This window comes from Ceratotherium simum, chromosome 35, assembly GCF_057802395.1.
Source record: "Ceratotherium simum simum isolate JZ-2026a chromosome 35, ASM5780239v1, whole genome shotgun sequence".
NCBI classification, from domain to species: domain Eukaryota; kingdom Metazoa; phylum Chordata; class Mammalia; order Perissodactyla; family Rhinocerotidae; genus Ceratotherium; species Ceratotherium simum.
In genome coordinates this window covers 26638336-26658931 of record NC_141934.1, presented here as the reverse complement: position 1 = coordinate 26658931, position 20596 = coordinate 26638336, and the positions used below count along the sequence as shown (strand labels likewise).

General features: G+C 54.2%; 1 protein-coding gene across 4 annotated transcripts in view; it reads right to left on the bottom strand.

Moving 5' to 3' along the window:
* AACS (acetoacetyl-CoA synthetase) overlaps nucleotides 1-20596 on the bottom strand; it is a 64209-nt gene that overhangs the window by 28618 nt on the left and 14995 nt on the right. For all 4 annotated transcript variants that reach the window (XM_004430073.3, XM_087423459.1, XM_087423458.1 and 1 more), the window contains exons 4-8: nucleotides 19206-19319; nucleotides 13016-13113; nucleotides 6050-6164; nucleotides 5756-5837; nucleotides 2436-2583 (exon numbers count right to left, since the gene is read on the bottom strand). In XM_004430073.3, coding sequence (XP_004430130.2) covers nucleotides 2436-2583; nucleotides 5756-5837; nucleotides 6050-6164; nucleotides 13016-13113; nucleotides 19206-19319 — 557 coding nt within the window. The remainder of the gene's footprint in view (nucleotides 1-2435; nucleotides 2584-5755; nucleotides 5838-6049; nucleotides 6165-13015; nucleotides 13114-19205; nucleotides 19320-20596) is intronic.

Sequence of the window (20596 nt, the reverse complement as noted above, 5' to 3'; positions counted from 1 at the left end):
GCCTCTGGCCCCCGATGTCCCCGTGCCCCGTGCCCGTGGTCTCCGGGGAAGTCACCGGCTGTGCGTGAACAGGCTCTTGTGCATCTGTAACATCTCATGACCTGCCATCGGACCTTCCGCGCATCCAGATCCCGGTAATAAGGAAGCTGTGTTAACTCCTTTCCCTGTCTGATGAAAACACTGTAAAAAGCTGTATAAAGCTTTAAAATGATTCAAATGTAAATGGTTCCTTTTTATGGAAGGGATTCAAACTGCTTCTAGGTATAAGCAGACCTGTACCTATACATTTACCTGTAAAAGGTAAATGAGCTAGAATAACAGAAATTTCCTACTTCACTTTCAAACACCAACATCTTATTAAGCAACAGCGAGAAAGCAGTGTGAGGACATGAGGCTTCCCACTTGGCTCATTCTCCTCTTCTGAGGAGGGGGAAAAGAAGGATATGACAAGGTTTGACCAAGACACTGCAGATCTTTCTCCTCCCTTCAGGCCAAGCCAACCGCCGGAGAGACCGGGAAACTGGATGTGGAGGGAGCCACAAAGCTGGCCCGGCAGGAAGGCCCAGGCGACTGGAGGGGGAGTGCCCGGCACACGGGGCTGCGAGGGGGCCGGCTCCCCACACCAGCCCCGGGGAGGTCTGGGCCCGAGCCAGACGGAAGCAGAGTAGGACTGGAGGAGGTAAGACGCGATCGCAGCTATCAGAAAAGCAGCAGATTCACCCAGGAAGTGCACCTCTGAAGAGCGACCCAGTCAACGACGACAATGAAACACACCGGCCAGGCGCCTCCTGCCGTGACACACTGAGACGGACACAGCTCACTCCCACGGGACGCCTGCCCCAAAGGCGCGATCCGGACCCAATCCTGAGGAACATCAGACAAACCCAAAGAGAGCCGCTGTGCAAGACAAGGAGCCCGGACTCCTCAAAACGTCAATGTCGAGGAAGACAAAGGGAGGCTGAGGGGCAGCCCTGGCCAAGGACACGGTGGGTGACAGCCGAGCGCCGCGCAGCCAACACCGCTGCAGGACGGCGCACGGCTGATGTTAGCTGACGGTGTCGCACCAACGTGACTTTCCTGGCGGTGACGACCGCACGACAGTTCTGCACGAGAATGTTCCTGTTCTTGGCAGACGCACGATGAAGTATTCAGGGTGCGGGGTCAGGACGTCTCAGCTTTCCTCGCAAAGGGCCAGCAAAACGCAAAATGACAGTGATAATATGTGCACGTACAGAGAGAGATGTGAAGCAGAAGAGGTTTTAAGAAAATGTGAAAACGAGCATGTTAACAACAGAGGCGTCTGGCTGAAGTGCCCCGTGGAGCTCATCGTGCTGTCCTCGGAGCTCCTCCACAGGCTTGAAATCTTTCCAAAAATAAAAGGCTACAGTCACTAATCTATATGCATAAAATCTAATGCTTAGTAGATATGTACTATTTCAGGTGCTTTAATAAAGATGGGCTTTTGATTAAATAAATAGAAAAATGGAAAGTATGTGTTGTGGGCAAATCACGTTCCCCCAAAGTTCATGTTGAAGCCGTAATGCCTAGCACCTCATAATGTGACTGTATCTGGAGATGGGGCCTTTCAAGAGGTAAGTTAAAACAAGACCATCAGGGTGGGCGATAATCCAGTTTGCCTGATGTCCTTATAAAAAGAGGAAATTTAGACACCAAACAGACACCATGGATGTGTGCAGAGTAAAGACCACGTGAGGACACAGAGAGAAGGCAGCCATCTGTAAGCCAAGGAGAGAGGCTCAGGAGAAACCAACCCTGCTCATACCCTTGTCTTGGACTTCCAGCCTCCAGAACTATGAGGAAATTTATTCCTGTTGTTCAAGCCGCCCAGCTGTGGTATTTTGTTATGGCAGCCAGAGCAGACTAACACGGCATGGTAAGCTCTTCCTCAGTTAGCTTCATTTTATAACATAACCTAGTGGCTTTCAAATTTTTTGACCACAACCCACAGTCAGATATAAGTTCTACGATGCCACCCAGCACACACACATATCCACAAGTGCACTTATATATTGACACTTTCACAGAACACCACCAACACCTCGTGTAACTGGTGATGCGCTGTATTTTCTCTTCTCATCTATTCTGTTTCATTCTTTTTAAAATGTGGGCAGGGCCCGTCCACTGAGTTCACAATCCCCTAAGGGGTCATGACCCTACAATGTGAAAGACACTGGCTGACCCACTGCATGCCTTGCCACGGTCGCGCCATGGAGCCTCCCACCCATCACAGTGGTGACAGGCACACAGCAGCGCCCCACCGCCCAGGCTCCAGTCCAGATCTCCACGAAGCTCCCCACTAGACGAGAGGGCCACACACTGGAACCTCGGGGATGGGCGCAGCCTGACGACTCGGACGCCTGCCTGCAGCAGCGGGGAGCCCCCGAGAGAGCAGACAAACGGACGCGGAGACCTACCCCAGCGGAATGCACCATGCACTTGGGCGCTCCGGTCGTGCCCGAGGAAAACATGATGAAGAGCGGGTGGCTGAAGGGCAGCTGCTCGAACTCCAGCTGTGGGGCCTGCTCATCCCTTCCGCTTGCAAGAAAATCATCCAGAAACACACTGTGGGCAGAACACACGGGAAACAAACAATGAATGTTCAGAACACCGGACGGCTCTGCCGAGTCCTCCTGGCCAGACTAGCCACTCACGCCCTCCACTGCAACCTCCCGAGAGCCTGGGTTTCCAGGAAACTAACCCTGCTTGGAAGCTTTACTCGAGGGAGGGGAAGTCGAATCTCACAAATTCACACCAAGTGAAGGAGAGAAAACCCCAAGTTGCTTTATGAGCTGCTGACAGGGCCAAGGGCTGTCTCTTCAGAGACTCTTTGAGGAGCTTTAATAAACTGTGGAGAAAGATCACTTACAATTAACACGTCTGCTGTTTGTGTGCAAACTCTGCTTGTTTCCGACAATCGCCCTAAGGGAAGGCCAGCGGAGCGGGTCTGAATTACTGCCTTCCCCACGGGAAGGGAGGGAAGGAGGTGCTGCAGTCCCGAGCTTTTCCAACACGTGAATGTCACAGCAAGAAGGTGGGGCCGAGATCCGAAACCCACAGTTTCTATGACAGAATAGCTGCGAGGCAACCATCCTGTGTCACCACTGATTCACTACATCGGGAGGTGTCCAACAGCTAGGCACAAGTATCGTCCAGGAACAAGTAAAACGCAGCCCGGCTACCGACCACCACCTACGGAATCTGCCCGGCCGCGCCCCCACAGCTGACGGGCAGGTCAGTGCCTGTGGCCCAGAATCACCAAAGGGGCTACACGAACAGATGTGTTTTCTGAGCAGAAACAGGTCCGTGGAAGCCGCAAGGCCATCTGGGGAGAGGTGGTTTCTCTATTTTGAGATCAGCAGAACATCGATCCCAAAACACCAGCCCTATCCCTCCACTGGTTTAAAGGGAAAAGAAAGAAAGAAAAAAACATACTGTTTTGACAAATGGGTCTTTCTCTCTTTGAAGGAAGGGGGAGAAACCAGTTACCCTCAGCCTGCAGCAACTTGCTCAGGGTACTTACCCCGAAATACACACGCACGGGTACTGAAATGAAGAACTGCACCACCTCCCACGGGAGGGCGTCGTTAAAGAGGATATCTCCTGGGGGAGGCGCAGTGGTTTAAAAAGGGCATCCAGAATAATTCGACTCTGAGCGGTAAACAAACAGCCTTCTGCTCCCAAGCGTCAGGAAAATTATTCACTGTGGAACTTTCCAGCCAATGAAAGCCCCATCCCACCTCCACCTCCCATATGAATCCCATTTATACCAAGTGCCCAATCTAATCGGATACTTCACACAGAGAAAAACCTTTTCTTTCCAACAGTCTATAAATCATGGTTAACAGCGATCACTTCTGTTGCTCTTCTAAAAATGAAAAGCCCGAGGGGTGGTCCCCCTCCAGGTCTCCGCCCATGGGCACCAACGTGTCTTTAGTTTATCTCTGGCATCTAGCAATCAAAAGATGAACAGCAATGGGGGTCTAATGCCCAGGGTTTAACGAGGGAGCTTTGCATTGTATAAAGCTAAATGAAGTGGCTAACACAATGCTACTGGATGCTCTCATTTTATATCAATTACTGATAAAGACACTCAGAAAAATACAAGGCGTCCACTGTGAGGCCAGCAAACAGTCTGGTTTTCCTCCCGGCCTCTCTGTGTCGTGGCCCCACCAATAAAGCCCAGGGAGCTGTATTTGCTGCATGAACTAAGACCACGGCTCCGTCATCTGGGTGTAATTTACCAGAGTTCCCGCAGTCTAGGGGACCAGTCCCAGCCCCTGGGCCTGCCTGTAAGGACCCTCACATACTGACCCGGGCGCTCCAGGAGACAGAGCCCACTCCAGCCTGCGGCTGTCACCTACTCATAGGACAGACAATATTACTGAGAGCTACTATGTGCACTTTGCTCAGCATTCGTTTCCTTAATCCTCACAGCCAGCCGGTGAGGAACGTACTGTTATTGTCCCCATTTTACAGATGGGGAAACCAAGGCCCAGAGAGGTTAACCACTTGCACAGGGTCACACAGCTGAGAACTGAACCTGAGCAGTCTGGCCTGAGACCACAGCCCTCAGGAACAGTCTCTTGGCTTGCAGCACCCTGCGGCCTCTGTCCCCACACCCTGCTCAAGGTCACCTCAGGTGCCACCTCTCCAGACCCCATAGATCAACAACCAGGCCCTTCTCTCAACTCCTGGGCACTTCCTGCCCGCCCCCCTCAGCAAGCATGCTGTATCTACTGCCTGCAGGTGTCGCGTACTGCCCACTTGCGCAGCCCCCGGAGGACAGCCCTCAGGCTTTCCCCCTCTCAGCCCCCAGTGAGCGCCTGCAGGAGACGACTAAGCCAGGCGTCAGCTGATGCCTGACTAAAAAGGCCTCTGCGATCTCTGCCCTCTCCTCCCGCAGCAGACACAGGACCCCTGCTGCACCTGTGCAACCGCCTCCCCCAGGACCTGGAGGGGCCGCCCGCTCACGAGGCTCCTGCCCGCGGCCCAGACACAGGCGAAAGAGAAAGGTTTACCTGCGAAGGTAAACACACCTGATCTCGCGACTCTCCCCCACGACTGATTCGAGAAAGAAGGAAGGGGTGTAACTCCAAGATCTTTGGGAAGAATTCAACTTTGACCAAACAGTAATCCATTTCCTTAATTTCTATTCAAAATTAAGATGCTCACTATTCTATGTGGTACTCAAAGCATGTGGTGTATAAGCTTACAAACGTCAGAAAAGCAAAGGAAGATACCGTTAGCAAAGGGGACAAAAATGAGGTTCTAAAAGGGAAATACACACACACATACACACATACATACATATACACACATATACAGACACGTGTACATGTGTGTATGCCATGCACGTGTATACACTGTGTGCGTGCACGCATATGCACACACGTGTGTGCACATACACATGTGCACATGCATACACGCATTAATTACCACTCAGAACTGCTGTGGCCAATCCAAGGAGCCAGGCCCCACCACTTCAAAGGGACACCAGACAGGAAGCATGAGGATTCCTGGGACCTTCTCTCTTCTGCACTAATTCGCTAGGTGGCCTCGGGGGATTCACTCTGGGGCCCTCAGGTGCCCATCTACAAAACAATGGCTTTAGCTAAAACCTCCTGCACCTCTACAAGGCTACGACTCCAAGTGGCAGGGTTCACAGAACCGACCGCCCAGCAGGACCTCGAGTGGGCTCCGCACGGAGCCAGTGACCAGCACGTGGCCGGCTTACCTATTTGGAATCTTCGAAATGTCTATCTTCTCTCTGGAGGTGACGTAGGGAATCACCACCACTTTTTTCAAGTCCGGTAGTCCTGAAGGGGGAGAGGAGAAGGTGTAGTAAGCTTACAGGACACGGGCACCTAGCTGCTGGGTTTTTTTTCCCCAAAATGTAACACAATCTAGGGAAGAGACTAGCCGGTCTCTGCAGCTTATAGCTTCCAGGGGTCTTTGTGACTCCTGGGGGGCTGCTATCTCTGCACCCCGCCCCCCGCCCTGCCAGCCCTGACCCGGAAGAGCCACACACCTTTAACGACCTGCTGCAGCTTGTCCATGTGGCCGTGCTCTTTGCGGTTGTAGACGACGGCCTCCACGGACAAGAGGAGCTTCGGCTGAATTTGAGAGAAGCGGTCCAGCACACCCTGGAAGTGGGAGGGAGGAGTCGTCATTGGTCATGCAGAGAGCAAACACTCTCAGCAGCCAAGGGGACCACTGCATTTCAAGGGAAAGCACAAGCAGCACTCTCAGCGCATTCGCCACGTTCCTGCGTCCCCGTCCCCAGCGGCCAATACAGAAAGCCAAGCAAAACACCACGCGCACCCGAGAAACGAGCGTCACTTCAAGGAAAGCATCGATACGAAGAAATTCCAAAAGGACTTAAAGACATACAGTGAAATAGCGAAATCCAATCTGTAAGATGGGAAAATTACAGAGTGCGTATTTGCACCAAAAAAACTCCCCACTTTGCAGAAAGGCCCCTCCTGCACGTATAACAGAAGGGTCACCTGCGAAGAGGCAACTATAGCACGCGGAGTGGTCCCGCACTGCAGTTCTCTTTAACCTTCAATTAAGGGTACCTGGATCCCCCGAGGGGTACTTTTTGCCAACCTAATGCATGAACCTATAGATGTGTTTACTAGTAAACCAGCCCCACTTTAAAAAGCAGGCTCACCACACCCAGGAGCCCGTCTACACCACACACGGAACCCGCTGTCCGCCAAGCACACCTCTCTCCCTCAAGAAGGCAGGCCTCCCATGCAGGCTGTGGAACTTGCTCCTGGAACTGACGTGAACTGACAGCTGCAGCTCACGACACACTCGATACGACCAGAGTGTGATCCGGAGGGGACAGGTTAAAGCTCTCTCAGACAGGTCTTCTCAGCTTCCCTCCCAGCCTTCAAGTTCAGAACATGCTGGGGCCTTTTCAGCACAAAAACGGCAGCTGGGAAGGCAGCTCCCAGAATGGCTCTTCCGTCCCCTCGCCCGTCAGCCCAGTGCAGCGGTCCAAGTCCAGCGCCCGGGGGACTCCAAGGGCACAGCAGTGAAGCCAGAACCTCTGTGGAAGGTCTTAGCGGGCAGAGGCCTCCACCCTGCTGTGTGTTAGAGCCTCATGTGGCGGGACCATTAACTAAGCTCACTGGGATAACTAATTAACTGGTCTGGCGGGGGCCAGGCACTGGTTCTCAGAGCGCCCCAGGGAGGAGCCAGCAGAGCACACATCTAAGACAGTAAGTAGAGAGCCCCTCAGAGGGGCCCCAGCAGTGACGGCATCCATCTGGGGCCCTAGACCTGCTGAATCAGAAACTCTGGGGGCGCCCGGCAACCTGTGTTTTCACAAGCCCTCCGAGTGATTCTGATGCACAATAAAATTTGAGACTCTCTGGGCTAAAGGTTCAAGGACTGAGATTCTACTTTCAATGCTGCCCAATTTGCATGACCAGAGGCTGAATTAACAGAGAAGAGTTGGGGGGAGAAAGCATTTGCTTATTCCATCTATGATGTGCCAGGCACCAAGCCAGGGAACCAGACAGACACTATCAGGAAAAAAACAGGGAAACAATTATAAATGTTATTGTTTTCAATTTCCAACTGTTTTCAGAGAACTACACTCAAGATTTAAGTAGCCAAGGAAAAGAAAAGAAGGAAGGAGCGAAGGAACCAATGCCATCAGGACAAACTAATGGTGGACTTGATCAATAAAACCAAAATCTTTTTTTCCAAAACATAAATGAAATAAACCTCTTGACAAATATGATGAAGAAAAAAGATATTTCCAGCTAGCACTTACATACTACTTATTCTGTCTCAGGCACTGTCCTAAGCACATGGCAATATCCACTCGTGTAATGCTCAGAGCAACCTCTGACACAGGTAGAATTACTGTCCCCATATTACAGATGAATAAACTGAGGCACAGAGTCACACAAAATTAGAAATCACACTTTACTAAGAAATAAAAATTAAGAAATGAGAAAACACGATGCTTAATTTCGTTAATAAATTTTAAAATCCAGATGGAATGGATGATTTCCCAAGAAAATATAAACTATCAAAATTGACTCCAGAAGTGGCAGAAGAGCTGAAGAGACAATAACCAGGGGAGGAGAAGCAGGTGAAGGCCCACCTCTCAGCACAGACACCAGGGTGGGCAGAGCGGCAGGCAAGCGCCAGCACACCTGCACGGACTAGAATACTCCTCTTACACAAACCAGGAAGAGACGGAGAACACACACACAGAAAAGCAGATCACAGACCAACGCAGTCTCCCACACTAACAAACTAGAGGGGAAAAGTCACAGGACTATCTTAAGAGCTTTCGATAAAATGCAACATGCTGTCCTCACAAAAAGCTTTAATAAGCTGGACGCTGAGGGAAACTTCCTCACTGACAAAAGGAATGTAGCAGAAATGACGGTAAAAGACAAGAACGTTCCGGAAAGACAAGACGCCAGCTCCTGGGACCAGCTGTCAACACTGCAGGGAAATGAGAGGTGTCAAGACCGGGCTGGAAGGAAGCCACCAGCCTGCCCACGCAGACGATGGGAATGGCTACGTAGAAAATCCACGAGAATCGCCAGGAAAACCGTAAGACTAATCACGGTTAGGTAAGGTGGCCACAGACAAGGGCAGTGCAGCAAAATAGACGGTGTTCTCCAACCCCAGGACTCCAAGACGGGCTGAGAGTCCTGGGTTTAGCTGGAAGAAAATTTCTGCCAATAAAAATCCCTAGTAATTGTGAGTGCTGACCACGTGCCAGGCACCCCTCTACTGCAACAACAGGCACTCACACCCTCGACCAGCACCCCCAGGAGAGGGCAACACTATTAGCTCCACATCCTTGATGAGGCACAGCCAGGCTCAGTAATTTGCCCAAAGCTTCACAACTAGCCAGTGGCAGAGCGGGGGTTGCAGGCTGGTGCACTTAACCACGGTGCTGTCCCCTCTAAGACAAGACTGACCCACAGCACAGGAAACCAAAGGGCAGCAGAAGAGGAGCGGGGGCTGAGTGACTCGGCAGAGACGAATCAGGAGGAGGAAAGCACCAGCAAGGTCCAGGCAGCGCCTCTCCCCAGGCGTCAAGCCGGGCGGGAGGGGAGAGGCCTGCAGCAGAAGGCACCAGAGCAAAGCCGGCAGGCGGAGCTGGGCCGGGGAGGGCAAGAGCCTGCCTGAGAGCCTGAGGTCAGGACGGAGCTGCACGGAGCCAGACGGGGGGAGCCCTGGAAGGCGGCGGCGATGTCCACGTGAAATCCAGAATCTCTCCTGCAGACTACCCCACGCGCAAGGTGGCAACAAATTCAAGGTGAAAGGACCCAGCCTACCAGTGACCCAGGGCTCAGAGGTCACAGAGGTGACCCTCAGGGACAGTGAGAGCGAACAGACAGCAAAGACGACAAGTGTTCAGAATCAGAGGTCTGGGCCCTGGCACCATGGGAAGACTCAGAGGTCCCATGCGTCGTGTAAGTTTCCAGGCTGCTCAAGATCTCTGAGCATCTGGGCCTGTTCTGGTCCAGGAGAAAGCTGCTGTCGAGAATTGCTTTCATGTTGCAACAAAACAAACACACCTGTGATCGTGCGCTGACCTGGATACGGTGCTTAGCAACCGACTGAGCGCTGAGGCCACCAGCCAGTGCTGAATCACGCGCACAGCCACCCAGAGCGAGGAGAACGGCTGTCCTAGTTACACACGCACACCCACCCACAGCGACCTGAAAATGCTTTGTGAGCTCCTAGATGTGTGGATACCAGCGGTCGGACCCCCCAACATCTTTGAAAAAGCCACCCACTCAAAGATACACAGTGAAACAAACACAAAACCAAAGTGGCGAACAATGCAGGACTGAGGTCTCGGTGAGGCTGGCAAAGGGGGCACCCGAAGAACCACGCACCCCTCCCACCCGGCGATGCCCCCTCCCCAGGCCCAACAGCGTCAGGTACCCAAGCTGAGAGGGCGGGAGAAGTGCAGACGGTGGAGGGAGGGGCACAAGGTGAGAAGAGAGGCCGGGGCAGGCAGCACGCAGGGCAAAGGGGCGGTGCGGAGGTGAGAAACACGTCCCCCAGCATCCTCGGGGACAGACGGTGTCCCCACACCTGCCTGAACAGCCCGCCGCGGACCAGTACACAGCATGGCAACAGAGACGGGTCCTGCGTTTCCAGCCCAGCCTGGCGAGGAAAGGTCACTACGACATTTGTGGGCAGGTGAATCCAAATGGATGGAGACCCCCTACACTTGTAAACTGCCTGAGAGTAATGTCACATGCATGTGCCACAGTAATAATCACACGCGTGCGCCACGGTAATAATCCACACGTGTGTGTCACGGTAATAATCCCACACACACATGCCATGTTAATAATGCCACACGTGTCACAGTAATAATCCCACACACATGTGCCACGGTAATAATCCCACGTGTGTGTGCCACGGCAATAATCCACACGCGTGTGTCACGGTAATAATCCCACACACACACACGCCATGGTAATAATCCACACACGTGTCACAGTAACAATCCCACAAGCCTGCCGCGGCAATAAGCCCCCACGTGTGCCAGCAATAAGCCCCGCCGTGTGCCGCGGCAATAAGCCCCCACGTGTGCCATGGCAATAAGCCCCCCCGTGTGCCGCGGCAATAAGCCCCCACGTGTGCCGGCAATAAGCCCCCCCGTGTGCCGCGGCAATAAGCCCCCACGTGTGCCATGGCAATAAGCCCCCCCGTGTGCCGCGGCAATAAGCCCCCACGTGTGCCGCGGCAATAAGCCCCACGTGTGCCATGGCACTAGCGCTCACTTCGGAGTCCATAACAACCTGGCCCTGTTGTAACAAAACCACATAATTAAAAGCAGGACCTACAGAAGGGCAATTTCCCCTTTATAATAGGGATTTTCAGTGACTTGCAAGAGGAAACGTGGTGCACAGTAGGAAAGACACTCGGTGTCACTGCAGATTTCAGACAAGTCCCCTCTACTGAAGTTTAAAATGGTGATGTCAGAAAAGAGAACAGGGGACTGTTAAGCAGAGACGTGCATCCACTGACGAGAACCGTCCAGAGCCTGCAGTCCCCGCTCTGTCCAGTCCCAGGCCCCACCATGTCATCAACTCCAGGAACACTTCCTGCCCGAAACCCAAGGGGCGAGCAGAGTCCAACGGCCGACACTTGCGGCTCCAGCGCCACGGCTTCGTCCCAGGGCCTCACTCAAGCACACAGGTCCTGGTGCCCAGGTGAGCAAGCATGGTGTCTCGGTACCTCGACCGGGGCTTCCCGGCCCGAAGGCTCACCCTGGGAGCCGACGGCAGTGTGAGCAGCTGGGGGCGGAGGCACCATGAGGTCCCAGGTGCTGACACTACCTGCCCGCCGCTCGGCGAAGAAGAGTAACGCCGTCACTCGCGCACACGCCCACCCGTCTCCAGCAGGGCGGAGAGGGCTCTGCACCACGACACCAGCACAGCGAGCACCGACGCCCAGAACTCGGGGCAGAGGGCAGCCTCCTGGCAGGGAGGCACCAGGCCCCGTCCCTTCTGACTGAACCCGGGTTCTCAGGCCACGGAGCCCGCACAGCGTCTCTTCCCGGAACCCAGCCTGCTGAAGACTGCACCGTGGGGAGCGCAGGGCCGTGCTGCCACCTAGTGCGCACGCCGGCGAGGCGAGCGAGGCCCGCACCAGAGCAGCGCTCCAACAACAGCCAGATTCCAGAAAACCCTGGAGCCAGGACACGAATGTCCCCAGAGGCGTCTGCTACAGAGCCATCCCCTGGCTGTGTCCTCTCCATGAGCAGAACCTGGGGACCAGAGTCGGCTGGCCGGCCCGCTGGTCACATTTTGCACAGGACCCGTGAGAACAGGCGAAGGCTGCTGACGCTACAGCCGAGCAGGAGGCGGCGGGACACTGGCCTTCCCCTAATCCCCCAACGCCGCACCCAGCGGCTCAGACACACCACCCAACTCCAACCTGGGAGCTCGGCCCTCTGCTGAGTCGTCAGGCGGGGGCTGCGTTCCAGCCCCGGGAGCCCACGCCCACTCCCCACGCCGCACACAGCTCTCCCAACATCCTCACGACCGGCTTACAAAAAGCTACAAGTTCCAATTTAACTCAAAAAGCACCCACCTCCCAACTCATGACAGCAGCTAAAACATGACTGACCTCCGTGGGCGGGTGGCTGGGTGGGTGGGTCAGCGCTGTCCCCAACCCTGCACGAGTATTAACCCCGTGGTCCCCACAAGCTCCCTCCACTGGGCACCGAGGACACGGAGCCAGGGAGTGGCAGAGTGCGACTGGAGCCCGGCAGGAGGCGCCTGCCTCTACACGCCTTCACGAGCCTCTCTCTTCCCGCTGCCCCTCCTGCACACGAGGATAAATAACTCCTCCAGCGGCTCACGGCCAGCAAAGTCAGGCCACCTCTAGCCACTGGGCTGCAGTGACCGGTGCCCAGAGCAGGGGCCATGCTGAGAGCAGAAGCGGCCTGGCGCCTGCGAGAGCAGTCAGGGACGAGGACACTCGCCATGTCCTCTAACAGGGGTCTGTCCTTGTGGCTCCTGAGGCACCCTCACCCCCAAGGCTCTGCGACCAGGAAGGTCCCTGGTGGGGAGTGGGGGCCGGGCATCTGCAGCTAGGTCCACGACACTGCCTGTCACGTATGACACGCTAACGTGGCAATGCACACTGATGGGACAGTAGGAAGACCAGAAAGGAGGGAAGAATCGTCTGCTTTTAGATTTAAAAACAAGGTTCAGCTCCTTCTTCCCCGTTATTCTCGTGTCATCGGCTGGGGAGACCGGGCGGGGGGGGGCTCATCATGACATCACTTCCTTCCAGCCTTGCCGGCCCTGGTGCACAGCTCCCCTGGGAATTCCACCCCGCAAGCCGCCTCCCCAAGACGTCAGCTGGGCAGAGCCCCTCCCTGCGGAAGTCACACGGGAATGTTTCCCCCGCAGCGGCCACACCTCCACGGCAGTCTCGGGGCGCAGAGGCGCCCCCTCCAGCAGGGACCCCGACTCACGTTCACACCGAAGTCCGGGGACGTGGAGCTCCAGATGGCGCCGATGCTCGCCGCAGCCAGCATGGCCTCCACGGCATGCGCGCTGTTGGGCAGGTAACCTGTAAGAGGGGCACGGGGGAAAGCCTTGGGTCCAGGGCCCACAGGATGCAGTGGACTTCCAAAAGCAACCACCGAGAGCCCAGGCAGGAGTGGCGGGAGAGAGCTGGCTGTGAGGTGCCCAAGAAGCCCGGCAACCCCACCCCTTCCCTCCCCACCACACCCCAGCTGCCTCGACATCTCTCTTTGGACGGCCCATCGCCTACTGCCAGCCCATCTACTTCCCATGGTCAACTGCTCCAACCCAATCTCCACGATCTAATCAGTGATCCCGCAGCCCAGCATGATCCCGCCCCGACCCCTTCTCCCTCTGCTCTGCCTCCCTCTAGGCTCGGCCACAGCAGTTTTCTTTCAGTTCTTCAGTTGTTCTAATCTACTCCTGCCCCAGGGCCTTTGCACAAGCTGTCTGCTCTGCCTGAACACTTTTCCACACATCAGTCTTCTCTATTCAGTGCAGACTCACCCTTCAGCTCTTAACACAAGTGCAACTTTCTTAGAGAAGCCTTCTCCAAGGCCACCTGATGAACCCAGGTCCCCGGCCAGTCCCCCACAAAGCACCAAACTTTCTCCTTCACCAAACTTGCCATAGCTGCGAGTGAATCATCACCTGTGTAACTGGCTATTTAATATCTGGTGCTCATGTGAGGGCAGGGACTCTGCCTGTCTTATTCCTGATTTACCAAATGCCTTTCACATGCCCTGCATATCACTGCCCTCAGATACAGGCCTGCTGGCTGGCAAGATGGATGGATGGACAGATGGATGGACCGAAAGAGGGAGGGAGGGAAAGGCAGGAGGGGGAATGAAGACGATGAGCAGGGGGGTCAAGAGACATACAAGCCTGCAAGGGAGCAGGGAGGGGCTCAGGCCCTGCATCTAGTCGGAGGCTGGCCTTTTATGACAATAGCGGCAGAGAATCTTTATGGCCAGAGAGACTATGATCAACTAAACAGATGGTCCTAAATGTTCCAGAGGAAAGCATTTGTGCACAAGGCAGCAGGGCGCAGAAGCGGAGGGCCAAATGCCTCCCCTGAGCACGGCTCCCCAGGTGGCCACAAAAGCCCTCCGGCCCCCCCCCCGCACCCAGGGCGCCCTGACAGCTCTCTCCGTGCCCCTCCCACAGCTCTGCACTGCCAACCTGACCACAGCAGTTGGTACTTCCATTTCTTTGGGTTCACTGTGTCTCTCCTGCTGGGCCACAAGCGTCCCGAGCGGCAGGGGTCTGCATGGCTCACTCAGCCCCCGGGGCTCCACCGAGCACCTGGCAGGTGGCAGGCCCGTCTGCTGAGTTTGCTGCAGAGATAAGACTGTGAAGTGTCTCAGCAGCGTCACTGCCCCAGGGCAGGGTGGGAGTGACGAGCAGCCAAGAGATGCTGGCCTCGGGGACCACTTCACAGACACCCGAGCCGTGAACAGCTCCCTTCAAGCATACCCCATGGACCCTCCTCTGGAGTCACCCCCGAGCACTCCCTCTGGGAAACACACAGGCCCAGTGACTACGGTCAAACTGAGACGCTAGAGAGGGCAGGTCACCAAGCACCAGGCTGATGGTGAAGAGCCGAGGGCACCAAGGCCAGGTGTCCCCGAGAAAGCACAGCCGAGAGGGTCCCGACCATCAGCCCCGACACCCCGTCCTCCATTTCCCCTCCTCTCAGACACGTGTGCTTCCAAAGGAGATTCTAAAAAACTGAGGGAAGAAGAAAATTGGAGGGTAGAAGAATCTTCTGAATTCCTTTTCTAGACCTCAAAAGGTTACAGATTAAATTGGACCAAGTAGAATCCAAGAAAAGTGAGGTTTCAACTACAAAAAGGCCTGCTCTGATCACCGGCCCGGCACTCTCCTCCACTCATCCCATACACATTCCCAACACACCTACGAGCCAGGGGCCCCGCAGACTGAGATGTGTGGGGAGCAGAGACCGATGCCCTGTCCTCTAGTACTAGCGGACAGACAGACAGACGTGCACACTCACACACACAAATAATCCTGTGACTTCAAGAGGGAGATAAGGACGACAATGGAAAATAAAGCAGGGGGCAGGGAGAGAGGTGATGGGTTTTTCCATAGGACGGGCAGGGATGGCCTCTGAGCAGAGCCCTTGATGACCCAGGGTGAACCCGGGGAGACGCAGGAGAACCTTCCATCGAGCACTGAGACGGGAGGAAACTTGGTGCACGGCCCTTCCTACCGGCTTCCTTTCCGGTCAGCTAACACACGGCGAGCGGCAACTCCGCGCCCAGCTCCCTCATCTGCCAAGGAGACACGGGGGCCCGGTGACCTGGTCTATAGACAGTGAGGCCGCCAGCTCCCCGGCCCTGCGCGGCCCTATGTGCAAACAAGCTGACACTCACTCGCTCCCCCGCCCCGGGGGGAGGCGCGCCCACGCCCACCACCGAGGTCCCAAGGCCTGTCCTGGGGCCCGGCTCCCGTTACCACAGGGGCGGGGAGGCCGCTCCAGCGCCCTGACCACCAGGCCTGCACGGAAGACACGCCATCTCATCTCCCCCTGCTCACGCCTGCGTACACATCCACCCACATCCACATTAACTACAGTGCCTCCGGGCAGAGAGTAGGTCCATATACGGGTCTTTAGCCCTTTAACCCTTCCCAGAGTGAAGGAAAAAACAAATCATCAAAAAAGCACCTGAGTTGCTCTTGGTAGGAAATCATGACTCGCTACCTGACACCCCAAAGGAAGGGCCGGGCTCAGGGAGGGGGAGGAGCTGGGCCTCGCATTCACCTCGTTCAGCGTCAGAAGGCTCCAACACACACTGGCTCCTTCCGGAACAACGGTCCCCAAACAGCCTCACCCTCTGTACTCCACACGCAGCCCCGGCCCCACGGGGCCCCATGGAGGTCCTGTTCCCCCTGCAGATGCCCTGCTCTCACCAGCCTCTGGGCCTTTGCACAGGTTGTTTCTGCTGCCTGAACTGCCCTTCCCTCTCCTGCTTTCACAGAGCTCACACTGTAGTAGTCAGAGAAAGGCAAACAAAAGGATGTGGAGAAAAGGGAACTCGCATACACTGCTGATGGGTATGTAAACTGGTGCAACCACTGTGGAAAACAGTATGGAGATTTCTCAAAAAATTAACAATAGAACTACCATATGATCCAGCTATTCCACTGCTGGGTGTTTATCAAAGAACGTGAAAATACAAATGCGTAAAGATACGTGCACCCCTGTGTTCACTGCAGCATTATTCATAATAGCCAAAACTTGGAAGCAACCTAGGTGCCCATCAAGGAACGAATGGATAGAGGAGGCGTGGTATATATACACAGTGGAATACTACTCAGCCATAAGAAACAATGAAATCCAGCCATTGCGACAACATGGATGGACTCTGAGGGTATTATGCTGAGCGGAAATAAGTCAGACAGAGAAAGACAACCACCATATGATTTCACCCATATGTGGAAGATACACAAACACACAGATAAGGAGAACAGACTGGTGATTAGCAGAAGAGAAGGGGGTGGGGGAAGGACAGAAGGGTAAAGGGGCACACATGTATGGTGACAGATAAAAACTAGACTATTGGTGGTGAATGCGATGCAGTCTACACAGAAATTGATACATGATAATGTACACCTGAAATTTATGCCATGTTATAAACCAATGTGACTCAACAAAATAATTTTGAAAAAAAGAATGAGAAAATAAGACCAGGTCAGGCGACGAAACAGGTTACAAAGAAAACCCAGGGCCGGCCCGGGGGCGCAGCGGTTAAGTGCACGCACTCTCGGCCCGGGGTTCACGGGTTGGGATCCCGGGCGTGAACGGACACACCGCTTACTAAGCCATGCTGTGGCGGCGTCCCATATAAAGTGGAGGAGGATGAGCACGGATGTTAGCCCAGGGCCAGTCTTCCTCAAGAAAAAAGGGGAAGACTGGCATCGGACGTTAGCTCAGGGCTAGTCCTTCTCACAAAAAAAAAAAAGAAAGAAAGCCCAGGGAGGAGGATGGGAGTGAGGGGGGGCCGGGGGGCGGGACCACAGGGAGGAGGGGACAGGCCCGCGAGGGGAGCTCTGAGTGGGCTAAGGACAGGGTTCTTAGCAGGAGCCACGTGGACCACTGGCTCCCAGCTGGGGACGGGGAAGAAGGGACACCAATTAGGAGACCAGTTTCCCAGCCCCAGCCTGGAAACCGTCCGAGGATCTGGTGTCCCTCCTGTGGGCTTGAGTTCTGGGGCGGACCCCACATCACAGGGGTGAAGAGGGCTGCTCAGCTGACCGCCTCCCCACAGGACCACAGCCCTGAGGGCAGCCCTGGGACCCCGTGGCCAGGGGGAACAAGGCCTCACAAACACGCCCCAACCACTGCTTCCACCATCCCCAGACGAGCCCAAGAGAGCCTCCCATCTCCAGGCCCAGCCCTGACCTCTCAGCTGCCCCTAGGGCACTCACAGCAGCACAACTCAGCACGTCCACACGCAGCTCAACCCAGTGCCCACCCACTGACAATGGACAATCCAACGTGGTCTATCCACGCGATGGAGTGTCACTGGGCCATAAGAAGTGACGTACTGACACCTAACAACCGAACAAACTTTAAAACATTAAGAAAGAAGCCGACAGAAAAGGCCACACATTCATTGTATGATTCCATTTTTAGGAAACGTCCAGAACAGACAAACCTACAGTGGGGCCAGGAGCTGGGGGAGACAAGAAGGGAGAGTGATGCCTAACACTAGTGTTCAGAAGACGGAGTGGCCAGCCCGTCCAGCTCTCAGCCACCCCTTTTAAAGATGAAGAGACTCAAGGCCCAGGGAGATGATGCTCCTTGTCTGAACGCACAGCCAGTCAGCGGCCCAGGCACTGAAATGAGCTCTCACGACTCCAGGGAGCCTGGCGCCCTCAGACGCCAAGAAACAAACTCATGTCGGGAAGGACTGAGCGGGAGATACTGCTCGTGAGAGGGTCCAGGTGGTGACCCCGAGAGGCAACGTGGCAGAGAAGCGACCAGCCACGCCAGGAAATCCGGGCCAGTGGCCAATGGCTTTCAAAATGCCATCAGCTATGTCCTGGCACTGAATAATTATAACCCATTTGTTTAACAAATTTTTGATGAAGTGTTCTGGCTATGAAATTTCATGCCTTGCTATGAAGTAACATTTTTTATTTATTATTTTCAGAGGCTGAGTATTTCCACGTGTGAATTTTCAGTTAACAATTTTCATATTGAAATTGTCCATATTATTTAACTCAACACCCATTTTAATAATTTTATTTATTTATTTTCCCCCCAAAGCCCCAGTAGATAGTTGTATGTCATAGTTGCACATCCTTCTAGTTGCTGTATGTGGGACGCAGCCTCAGCATGGCCGGAGAAGCGGCGCGTCTGGGATCCGAACCCGGGCCACCAGCAGCGGAGCGCACGCACCTAACCGCTAAGCCACGGGGCCGGCCCTCAACACCCATTTTAAATGAAATCCTTTTCAAATGAAAAAAATTAACTGGTTAGTTTACTTCTCTCCTCTGGGCCTCGGTTTCCCATGTGGGAAATTCGGGGGAGGGGCTGGTGGCCTTTGATGCTCCTCACGGCTCTAACCCCGGGGTCTGCGCACAAGAGGACATCAGCCAAAGGAGTGTCTCCACTAACGACACTCCCACTGCCGGGTTTTGGGGACTGGGAATCAGTCTACAACCACGTCAGCACAAATGGCGAAAATCCGAGGGTGAAATTACCCTTGGAAATTCCTCAGGAAAGTGTCACGCTGAAGGCAGATGGATCACCTCCCAGAAAACGCAGCAGCCAGTTTCTCCCTGGTTGGAAGGGGTGGCTGTCTGGTGAATCAAGCACCTGATGAACTCTCTGGCTTGCGTTTAAGGATCATGTGTGATAAAAAAAACCACATGTCTGTAAACACTGGGCTCCCACTAGGCAGGAGGAAGTGCTCACAGGCCCCTGGGGCAGGGGGACCGGGGACCAGGCCGCACTGGCAGTGACCTCCCTCGTCTCTTTCTCGGCCCGCACGTACAGCTGAAGTCCTACGAGGCTCTGAGTAACACGACACAACTCCACTTACTCAAAAGTCGTCCCAACCTTCCGAGTCTCCTCCCCAAACCATGACAAGCACCAAAAATACTCACCGACGACCCGGTCTCCTTTCTTCACACCCATTTTCCTCAACGCGGCTGCAAACAAAGCCACTTGTTGCCGCAACTCTTCGAAAGTCACCTTCGCAATTTCCTCTCTGCCTTCCCCTGGGAAGAGAAAAAGGACAGACCGTACGTGGTTTATCCTAAAATGAAAGGTTCCGAGTCACAGACACAGACGAAAGCTCGCACCTGTTTAAATGCAGGTTAGAAATACGTGCCCGGGAGACATGACACAGACGCAGAGAGTGCAAACCAAGACACAAGTTGACTCAACTTCATGGAAAAGAAAGGCCATGTGCAAGTGAGCCTCTGAAATACCCTCACAGAATTTGCCATTTAAAGATTGTTTTACTATCAGGAATGCCTTTATTAAGTAAAAAATCCTTTGATTGGGGTTGTGGTATTTTTTTAACTTCATTTTGAAATAATTATAGATTCCCAGGAAGTTGCAAAGATAGTCCCGCGTACCCTTCGCCCAGTTTCCCCCACTGGTTCCATCTTGCATAACTCCAGTACAAAGTCACAGCCAGGAGACTGCCACAGACACAATGTGTGTGCGTGGTTCTCCGTCATGTCACAGCATTTCCCGTAACCACCACCATGGTCAGGATCCAGGTATTTCCATCACCACCATCTCCCTCCTGCTACCTTCTATAGTCACTCTGCCGCCATCACCCCTATCCCCGGCATCACTAATCTGTTCTCCATCTCTATAATCTCACTTCAAGAACGTTACATAAATGGAATTACATAGCAGATAGCCCTTGAGATTGGCTTTTTCCACTCAATGCAACGCCCCTAAGAGTCATCCAAGTCGGTGCACACAACATCAGTAATTCACTCCTTTTTATTGCTGAGTAGTAGTCCACCTTTGGCTCGGTTTTATAATGCTTTTTTTCCCCAGATTATAAAGGCAACGCAAGCTCACTGTAGAAAACCTTGATATTGCAAAAAAACACATATGAGTAAGAAAATAAAATGATCAACCTCACCAACTATCAAAGAAATGTACGTTAAAACTGACTTTCACCTAAATGGACTGGTAAGAATGGAAAAGACGGTGTGGTTAGCCAGCCTCCATGACGCCCCCAATGACCCCTGGCCCTGGTATTCACGTTCTCACGTGGGTCCTCCCACAACGAAGGGGCCTGACTTGGGAAACCAACAGGCTATCGTAGAACTGACAGTGACCTCTGAGTCTCGGTCACAAAAGACACTGCAGCTTCCACCTGGCTCGCTCTGGGGGAACCAGGGCCATGTTTTGAGGACGCTCAAGCACCCAGGGAGAGGCCTGTGCAGTGAGAAACTGAGGCCTCCTGCCAACAGCCGTGGGAGTGCGCCGTGTCAGACGTGGATCCGCCAGCCTCCGTCAAGCCTTCAGA